General features: G+C 38.0%; 1 protein-coding gene across 1 annotated transcript in view; it reads left to right on the top strand.

Annotated features, from left to right (window-relative positions):
* The first annotated feature begins 2,298 nt into the window (after window positions 1-2,298).
* The window catches only part of LOC150098060 (solute carrier family 53 member 1-like), a 235,703-nt gene continuing 227,294 nt past the window's right edge, over window positions 2,299-10,707 (top strand). Inside the window, exon 1 of the mRNA XM_090406669.1 lies at window positions 2,299-2,367. Coding sequence (XP_090262795.1) covers window positions 2,299-2,367 — 69 coding nt within the window. The remainder of the gene's footprint in view (window positions 2,368-10,707) is intronic.

The following is a 10,707-nucleotide window of genomic DNA, read 5'->3' as shown; positions in this document are numbered from 1 at the left end:
CATCCCTGGAAGTTGAATAAAGGTGTGGTCAGTAGAAGTGTGAGTACTAGATTTTTTTTCTTGAGGATTTTGCTTGTGAGAGTTGTGAATGAGTGTAATGGATTGCCAGAGTCAATTGTGAGTGTTTTATCTGTTAATGGGTTCAAGGAGAGGTATGATAGATTGGTTCTCCCACGATGAGACTTCAGACTCCATGGAAGTGCCCAAATAATAATAATAATATTTAGAGGGTGGTGAATGGGTTGTAGAGGTGACTGTGTGTGCTTCAAGGGAGGAGCTGAAGAAGAGGTATGATAGGTATTATGTGAATGACGCATCTTCCACGATGAGGCTTCTGCTCCATGGAGATACCTATATATAATAATAATAAATATAAGCTAACGCATTTTATTCCCTTATAGGGAGTAGGCGAGGCCTTTTAACCCTATCTAGCTTTTGGAGACTGAGTAGCGGTTCAATCTCCACCAGTAGCCAATCAGAGATAGCTGGCCCATTGCTATCACTAATTATAGGCGGCCACCAATGAAGAGACCTGTAAACATGTGCTGCCACCTCTTGGTACCTAATCCCAACAAGATATGTTATTGTCTGCAATACTACAGTCGATTTTCTTGAGTTTACGGGACGAAAAACTTCAGTTTATGGGAGAAAAAACCCGCTTACCCATGCCAGAAATCGACTAACTCGGGAACCGGTTAAAGAGAGGCTTAGAAAACGTTCCTCCAGTCGGCGACTAGACTTGAACTTTGAGGTTATTTTTGAGTGGCCTAGAGCAAAGGATTCAAGTGCCACTGCCACTGAGCTACACAGGCCTTTAATAATAATAATAATAATAATAATAATAATAATAATAATAATAATAGCAGTAAAATACAATACACTTCTTTAACTCAGTCATGTATGAATAAATAAGCAAATTCGCTAATGCCTCTTATTCCTCGAATCGAGTATGCAAAGCCATTTAGTTCTAACTTTTTGAAGATTGATAAGCAGCCAACTCCACCCTAAACTTTCATTGATAGCCAGCCTGGGACTTTCAATCATTTTCATAGGCATCTAGGAAAGAGAGTATTGAAGACAACTGCAGCCTCTCATGGTCCTTAACCCTATGTATTATTGATTGAAACTATGAGAGTTTTATGGTCTATTTTCTTGAGTTGCGGAATCAGAAACATAAGTTTCTGGCAGTAAAAAGAAAAACACTACTTATCTGTGCCAAAGATCGGCTAGTTTGAGAACCGACTTAAAACGTATACAAACCTTTCTTCTAGTCGCAGACCACAATCGAATTTATAACGATCTTTCTTCGGACGGTCCAAACACTCTTTTCCACATGGCTACACCAGCATCACTCATGCATGATTGTAGCTTATTCAGTAGATTGTTTCAGTGTCCTGCATTTTAATGAAGAATTTCTTTTTTGTGTAAAAGTAAATTCCTAAATCTGTGTTAATACCTCACGATACTTTCTCAACAATGATAACTCAGTGAAGATGGTTCAGTATCAGATGATGACGATTCTCCGTGAAAACACGCTCTTGACTGTAGAGTGTGTCCGCTCTACAGTCAAGAGTGCGAGCTCGAATTCCACCGTGGGCATGGATGTTTGTGGTTGTCTGTGGAAATACTAGTGTTGGTGGTCGGCGGTAGATGGCGTTGGTGTTGCGGATAGTTGTTGGATTGTGAGTGGTGGAAGCAGAGTTGTAGAGTAGATGCCCTCCCTCGATGAGTCTTTGAACTCCCTGGAGGTGAAAAAAAAAAGAAAAATAATGAAATCTAAATTTAAAAAAAAAAAACATCCCCACAATCAAAAGCTGGAAGGGAAAAAAAAAACGATGAACAAAGGATAAACTACTGAAGATCCTTGTGCATCATATGTCGATTGGTAGAGCCTCTGCTACTAATGGCTCAGTTAAGTAAGTTTGAGCGCGGTTAGTAGTTGGAAGGAGAATAATCGTTCGATGCTGTTGGCACACTCTCCCTCGATGAGTCTTTGGACTCCCTGGTGGTGTCAAATAATAATAATATATGGATAATTTTTACACCTGTAACTAATATACATCTAAATATTTCGCTTTTGAACTCATCATCCAGTAGAGGGGGATTACTTCACAAAATTGTTATTACAAATTAAATGTTACGCTTGCTAAGTTAATGGTAATTTTGTTTTCGAGCAATGTTTAAGTACTCATGGGTACGTTGCATATATACCTTCCGCCGAAATTGGAGCTAACAAACTGGTACAATGCTTTCACTATTTGAAAAATGTAAAACATTATGTGAGGAGAAACAAAAATTATGAAGTTTGCCCGACATTTGGCAGCACATATTACTCCAGAATGGCGGAAGCAGTATATTCGGTACGAGGTAAACAATATAGTTATTGATTTGCTAGAAATAAAATCATTAAAAAAAAAACAGTTATAACAAAAATATCCCCTCTTAGGGATTTTTTAAAATTACATGCATATTTCTTTATGTATTTCTTAGATTATTAGTTATTAACGAAACCTACTTTCCGAATAGCAATTTGGAAAATCGTCTACTTACGTCCATTCTAACTCTTCTGGCGTAACTGGCGAATAGAGTTTTCGCGGTAAGTTTAAATAACAGCAGAAATCAAATGATCGCTGAATCAGGCGTGTTCTTCCGTGCATGGTGTTAGCAGTCTTCTTCCATACATAAGATATAGTACTTCATTGATTTGTTTATTTGGTGACAATTATGATGGTTTCGCTGACTGTATGACTGAACGTTTAAATCAGTTTTTCTTAATTCCTGCATTGTATATTGATCTGTTCACCAAGAACTGCAGAAATGGTTCTCTTTGGACTAGGTTCAGTAACAATGAATCTAGCATCAGTTGCTAGTTGCTCATTCCATGTTTGTATCTTGGCTTGTATCTGCTTTAAACATATTCAAATTCTCTGCAGACACCACACTCTCAGGCAAGTCATTCCAATCATTCACAACTCTGCATGCAAAAAACCTGCTTCTCATCCCCCTGCTCACATCCTGTTTATACAGTTTCCAGGGATGACCTCTGGTTCTCCCCTGATCTCCCACTGTTTTCTGTAGAACCTCTCCAATATTGATCCTATAACAACCCCTTACTAACTTGTAGGTCTCTATCATATCTCCCCTCTTCCTCCTATCCACTAGACTCTGTAAATTGCATCTTCTCCATCTTTCCTCATATTCGACATTTCAGAGGTCAGAAACTACTTTAGTCAGTCGCCTCTGGACCCCTTCTAACATCTGTTCGTCCTTTTGAAAACCAAGTGACCAAATCTGGGCACAGTAGTCCATGTGTGGCCTAATCAAAGCCTTATACAATGGAACAAGAATCTCTCTACTTCTACAAGTCAGTGTCCTCCACATTATTCCCAGAAGTCTTTGTGTTGTCTTCACTATTTTGGTAATGTGTCCCCTAAATTTCAGATCCTTATCCACTATCACCTCAAGATCTCTTATTTCCTCCACCTCCGACAATATATCCCCACCAAGTATGAATTCTGCATCCCATCTTTGTTTCCCAAATTTTAAAACCTTACATTTTGCAACATTGAACTTGCATCTCCATTCCTGTGCCCAATCACTCAATTTATTCAAGTCTTCTTGTAAGGATACATCTTTTCTACTCTTCGTAGTTCATCCCAACTTTGCATCATCTGCAAACAACTGAATATCTCCATCCAAATCTTTGCCAATATCATTAAGATACAAGTTAAACAGTAATGGCCTTAAAACAGACTCTGAGGTACACCACTAGTGACTTTCCCTTTCTGGGATATTGCTCCCCCATACACAATTTGTTGATACCTATCAGATAGCCAGTCTCTGATCCAACCCCCATCCACTCTAGTTTGACTATCAACTTATCATGTGGTAATTTATCAAAAGCCTTTGCGAAATCTAAGTATATTACTGTGTATCCCTCTCCTCTGTGAAAGGAAGCAGTCACCTTATTGTAATAAGTAGATTACTAAAACATGATCTTCCTTTAGCAAATCCATGCTGTCCATCAAAGATAATACCATTGTTGTCAACCCAACAATGGTCTGGATCCTAGTTCTCACAAGCTTCTCCAACAACTTTCCTGGTTGGCTGAGTGGTTAGTGTATCTGCTCTCCAGCCAAAAGGCTACGGGTTCGAATCCTGCTGTGGGCATGGATGTTTGTGATTGTCTGTGAAAATACTAGTGGTGGTGGTCGGCGGTAGTGGTGTTGACGTAGATGTTGGACATAGTAGTAGTTGGTGGATTGAGTGGTGGAGATGGAAAGCTGGGGAGTAGGTGCCCTCCCTTGATGAGTCTTTGGACTCCCTGGAGGTGCTATATAATAATAATAACTTAATGGAAAGAGGGGAAAATAGTTCCGCTGCATAAAGGTGGTTCCAAGGCTGCTGTTGAAAATTACCTGCCAATCAGCATAACAGGAATCATTATCAAGGTCTTGGAGAAAATAGTCAGGAGGAAAATACAAGATTGGATAGAAGAAAATGGGATACTGTATCAGGGACAGCATGGTTTTGTGAAGGGTAGTTCATGCCTCAGTAACTTGCTCACGTATTATAACACAGTGATGGCTGAACTAGATAAGGGTAATGGGTTTACAGTGATTCTACTGGACCTTGCTAAGGCCTTTGACAGGATACCACATGGAATTCTAATCAGTAAATTGCAGCATATGGGGATGGATATAGGGTTGGTGAGATGGATAGGAGGGTGGTTGACAGAGAGATATCAGAGAGTGGTTTATTCAGGAGTAGAATCCACAAGACGGCCTGTGACTAGTGGTGTGCCACAAGGATCTGTTCTTGGACCACTGCTGTTTAATTTGTTCATTAATGATATAGGAAAGGATCTGAGAGGAACAGTTCATTTGTTTGCAGATGATGCAAAGTTGGGTAGGGCAGTAGTGAATGCAGATGACGTCAAAATTTTGCAAGATGATTTGGATAGATTGGAGGTCTAGGCTAAGGTGAATGGATGTCAATTTAATGTGGCAAAATGGAAAGTTATACATTTTGGGGTGAAAAGATTAGCAGCAGATTACTACATTGGTGGAACTGTACTCCAGGAAATTGATGAGGCACGAGATTTAGGAGTGTTGGTGGATAAGGAGTTGAAGTTTAGGGGGCACATTGCAAAAGTGGCCAAATCAGCTCATCAAATCACTTGGTTGCTGAAGAATATGTTGACAACAGAGACAAGCAGGTTATTGTTCCTCTGTATCGAGCCTTGATAAGACCCCATCTCGACTAGTGTGCCCAGATTTGGTCACCTAGTTTCTTCTTGATGGGGAGGAGGTGGAGAGGATCCAGAGGCGAGTGACCAAGATGATAGCAGGTCTGTGGAATGAACCTTATAAGAACAGGTTGAGGATTTATGGGTTGCAAAAATTGGTTGATAGGCAGAGGAGGGGAGATATGATTGAGACATTCAAATTACTGAAGGATTTCTATAAAATTAATTCAGAAGATATTTTTGAGAACAGGGCTGGTTGTGGGAGGACTAGGGGACATCCATGGAAATTGGGCAAAAGTGTGGTTAGTAAGGGTGTTAGAGCTGGGTTCTTTACTTGTAGAGTGGTGAATGAGTGGAATGCGCTCCCACAGTCTGTGGTGGATGCTGTGACAGTGAATGAGTTTAAGGTGAGGTATGATAGATACTGTATGAATGTAGAATAGTTGTGATGAATATGATTTGGGGCCTCCCTCGATGAGAGTAATGACTCTCTGGAGTTGCCTGTAATAATAATAATAATAATAATTAATCACAACACCTGACACACAGATAGACCTATAATTTGATGCTTGTGTTCTGTCACTTCCCTTATGAAGCGGCACAATCTTGCGGTCCTTCCACTCCTTAGGAACTTGATCCAGTGCACGACTCATATTAAAAAAATATGTCAAGGCAGATGTCAACTCCCTGGCACATTTCTTTAGAATACGTGATGATATATTATCATGTTCCACAATCTTGTTAACATCTAGTTTGCTCAACTCCCCATACACCCCTTGCTCACTTACAGTCAGTCTCTCTTCCCCATCATCAACTGCTCTCAATCTCTCCATGAAGTCACATTCACAAGATTGAAAGACCTTTATGAACTATTCATTAAGTATCTCCATTACAACTGTCTTTATACTGTTTTCTCCAATTAGGGTCATCCTTCCATAATCATTCTTTTTTTTTGCTGGCTACATATCAAAAGAACTCCCTAGGATTCTTTTTGGCTTCATTAGCTAACTGCTGCTCATACCTCACTTTTGCTAGTCTTACCAACCAAGTCACCCTCCTTGCCTGGTCTTTGTAATGTATGCTGCTTCCATAATGCCCTTTTTCTCACATGCTTAATCTCTTTAGTCATCCATTTCACACGTACCTTATTTAATCTCCTGACCCTTGGAATACATTTAGACATTGCTTCTATTAGATAGTTCTTGAAAATCCCCCAAGCTGCATTGATCTCTTTTCCAGCTAACTCGTCATTTCATGCTACACCTGCAAGCTGTCTCCTGAGGTATGATGAACTGTGTGTATGATAAAAGGACCTCCTAGATGAGTCTTTGACTCCATGGGGTCTTGGGTGATAATAATAATAATCTAAATAAAGAAACAGCAATAAAAACAGACTAGTAGGATCTCTTTAAATCCTCTGAAGTGTGATAATAATCCTCTAGTGCAGTGGTTGTCAACCTTTTATGATTCACATACCCCTCCCCCTGGAAATATGTATATAACGCATACCCCTTGTATAGATAGATAAAACTATAGTTATAGTATAACAATGGGAATAAAATAAAACATATATACATATACATTAAATTTTGTATTCATAAATTGCATATATCAATAAACAAAGAGTGACATAATCAATCGAACAAATCTTATAAAATTATAAACCTTTTACTGGGTAATCAGTGAGTAATTTAACTAAAGCTTTAACTAAAAATAATTTGTGATTTATTTCACTTGCTGGGAAATAAATCACAACAAATACATAGAGCAGTAGGAAGGCACATTTGGTTATTTAGAATGGATATTTTGACTGAGCAATCAGTTGTTCGGGTAGGTTAGGCTCTCAATTAGGAAAGGGGAGAGAGGATTGACAAATGTGTATAGACATAGACACAGAGGCGTAGCCAGGTGGCACTTTGAACCTTTTTGAACTTTTGCAGTTAATTCTAAAATAGTCTCTAGAACTCATTTCCAAATATTGTAATACTACTGCGAATTTTTCTCACAATTGCTGTAAGTGTTGCTAGTTGTGAGAGGAGTTTTTCTAAATAAAATTGATTAAGAATTACCTACATTACTATGAAATAGACTTCGCCAATGTCATCGACGATTTTTCTAAAAGAAAAGCAAGAAAAATAAAATTTTAGAATGTTGAAATTAAAGTTTTACTTCAGAAATAAACAATGTTTTAATTTATTTTCCTATACGTCATTTTAACTTTTTGTAATATTTTTAGTGTATATTGAGAGGGGTGGTAAACTTAGGATCTGCCCTGGGTGGCAAAAGCTCTAACTACACCACTGCATAAACATGAACTTCAGCACCATGCTTCATCAGTCAGTTCTCAGAAATTAATCAGTATCAGTGTTGCCAACTTAGTGACTTTGTAACTAGATCTGGCAACTTTTGAGCTCTCACAGTGTACCCCCCAAAATTTTACCATGTACTGCCAAGGGCTATGCATACCACAGGTTGAGAATCCTTACTCTAGTGAGTCATCAGTGCCATAACTTCTATGGTAAGGGTTTTTCAATCTGTGGAAGGCATCCTTATGTCTAGTTGACTTTTCACAGAGTGCAGGAAATTTTAGCTTAGCTGAATAATTTGTACATAAAGTGAGAATTGAATTTTTGCATGCTTATAATTTTGTATGTAAGATTTAAAATGTTTGTTAGCATATCTAACTAAGCCAGACAGCAAATAACTTCTTCATGTCATTGATATATCCAAGCTGTGCATTCTAATAAATATGATCAGTATCAAGAAAAGAAGAAGAAACTGAATTGTTCTTAATATTTTTAAGATGTTCATTAGCATGTTCTGATCTCAGCTAATTGCTAAATCTGTTAAAAATTTTATTTATTATTATTATCCTAAGACCCCCATGGAATCACATACTCATTTAGCAGGTCCCTTTTGTTATATAGACAACTCATCATACTATGCCTTAAACACATTCAAATTCTCTGCTGACACCATGCTCTCAGGCAATGCATTTCAATCATTCACAGCTCTCCATGCAAAAAATCTGCTTCTCGCTCCCTCACACCCTCCTTATTCAGTCAGCTTCCAAGGATGACCTCTTGTTTTCCCACAGTCTCCCACCATTTTATGAAAAAACCTCTTCAGTGTTAACCCTTACCAACTTCTCTTCTCCCTATTCATTAGACTCTGAAAATTGCATAGTTTCAACCTTTCTTCATATTCAACATTCCAGTGATAAGAAACTATTTTGATCAATTGCCTCTGGACCATCTCCAACATCTCTTCATCCTTTTGAAAACCAGTTGACCATATCTGTGCATAGTAGTCCATATCTAGCTTAATCAAGGCTTTATACAAATGGAACAAGAATCTCTTTATTTCTACAAGTCAGTGTCCTCTGCATCATTCCCAGAATTTGTTGTGTTGTCCACACAGTTTTTACAATATGTCCTCTAAATTTTAGATCTTTATCCACCATCATTCCAATATCTCTTATTTCCTTCACCTCCAACAATATATCCCCACCAAGAGTAAATTCTACATCCTATCTTTGTTTTCCAAATTTTAAAACTTTATATTTTGCAATGTTAAACTGTCATCCACACTCATGTACCCATGCACTCAGTCTGTTCAAGTCTTCTTGTAAGGCCACAACATCTGCTCTTCCCTTTATAATTTGTCCCAAGTTCTCATCATCTGCAAACAACTGTATATATATCCCATTCAAATCTGCCCAATATTATTAACATACAAGTTAAACAGCAATAGCCCTAAAACAGACAACCAAGGCACACCACTAGTGACTTTTCTCTTCTGGGATATTGTTCCCCCATTCACAACTTGTTGATACCTATCAGAGAGCCAATCTTCAATTCCCTGCACTAGTCTAATATCCAACCCCATCCACTCTAGTTTGATTATTAAATTTATCTTGCAGTAATCTATCAAAAGCCTTAGCAAAGTCTAAATATACTACTGTGTATCCATCTCCCATGTCAAATGCTGCTGTCACCTTATTGTAATAAGTAAGTAGATTACTAAAACGTGACTTCTCTTTAGTAAATCCATGGTGTCCATCAAAGATAATACCATTGTTGTCAACCCACTTCTGGATCCTGATTCTCACCAGCCTTTCCAACACTTTAACCACGTGTCTGATACACAGATTGCCCTATAATTTGATTCTTGAATTTTGTCACCTCCTTTCTAAGCAGTACAGTTTTGCCTTCCTTCCTTCCTCTCCTTTGGACCTTGACCCAATGTAAGCCTTATATTAATGAAATATGTCAAGGCAGATGTCAACTCCTTCACACATTCCTTCAAAATATGCAGTGATATATTATCAAGTCCTACAGCCTTATTAATATCATCAAGGTTGCTTAATTCTCTGTATACCTCTTGCTCACTTACAAGTTGGTCTTTCCTCATCGTCAACTGCTCTCAAACTCTATGATGTCACATTCACAAGAATGAAAGACCTTTATGAACTGGTCATTAAATATCTTAACTATATCCTCTGTAGCAGTTGTTCTTATACCATTTTCTTCAGTCAATGTCATCCTTCCATAATCTTTTTTTTTTTTTTTGCTGGATTGCACATATCGAAGGAACTCCCTAGGATTCTTTTTGGCTTCATTAGCTAACTGCTGCTCATACTTCACTTTTGCTACCCTTACAAACCAAGTCACCTCCTTGCCTATTCCAAATATCACTATTTCATCCACTATTCCAAATATTATTAACACACAAATTAAACAATAATTACTTCAATACTGATCATTGGGGCACACCACTAGCAAATTTTCTTTTCTGGAATATTTGTGTCTTCATACACAACTTGCTGATACCTATTAGATAGCCAACCTCCCATCAATTGCATTAATCTGTTAACTCCACCCATTCATTTAATTACCAATTTATCACTTCGCACTCTGTCAAAAGCCTTTGCCAAATCTAAGTATACCACTGTGTATGCATCTCCCTTATCCAATGCACATATCATCTTATATAATAAGTAAGTTGATTACAAAAACAAAAACATGATCTTCCTTTAACAAATCCATGCTGTCCATTAAAGAGAATGCTGTTGTCATCAAACCAATTCTGGATCTTGGTCCTTACTAACCTCTGCAATACTTGAACCACAACTCCACACACACATCTGCCCACACAAGCATGCTGTCTTCTATACTCAGATAGAAGACTATACTCAGTCTTCTATCTGATTACCATAATTAAAATCATCTATAATAAAAACTCCCTTTTCTTATTTACTTGGCTCATTTGCTTACAGATTTCATTGTCACTGTTCTGTACATTACTAGGTCCAAAGCAGCATCCAGCTGTATATTTCATTCTATCCATCTTTACCTCTCACTATACTACCTCAAAGCAACTGCCATTATAACCCTTGCTCCTTTCCTTGGGCCCATCTCTTTTTCTATCATTAATAGCATTTCACCTCCCCTTTTTTC

The sequence above is a fragment of the Typopeltis vanoorti genome, chromosome 16 (genome assembly GCF_054136105.1).
Source record: "Typopeltis vanoorti isolate ZY-2024b chromosome 16, IOZ_Tvanoo_1.0, whole genome shotgun sequence".
Lineage (NCBI taxonomy): Eukaryota > Metazoa > Arthropoda > Arachnida > Uropygi > Thelyphonidae > Typopeltis > Typopeltis vanoorti.
Note: the sequence above shows the minus strand (reverse complement) of the source record. Positions and strands in the feature narration are given on the sequence as shown.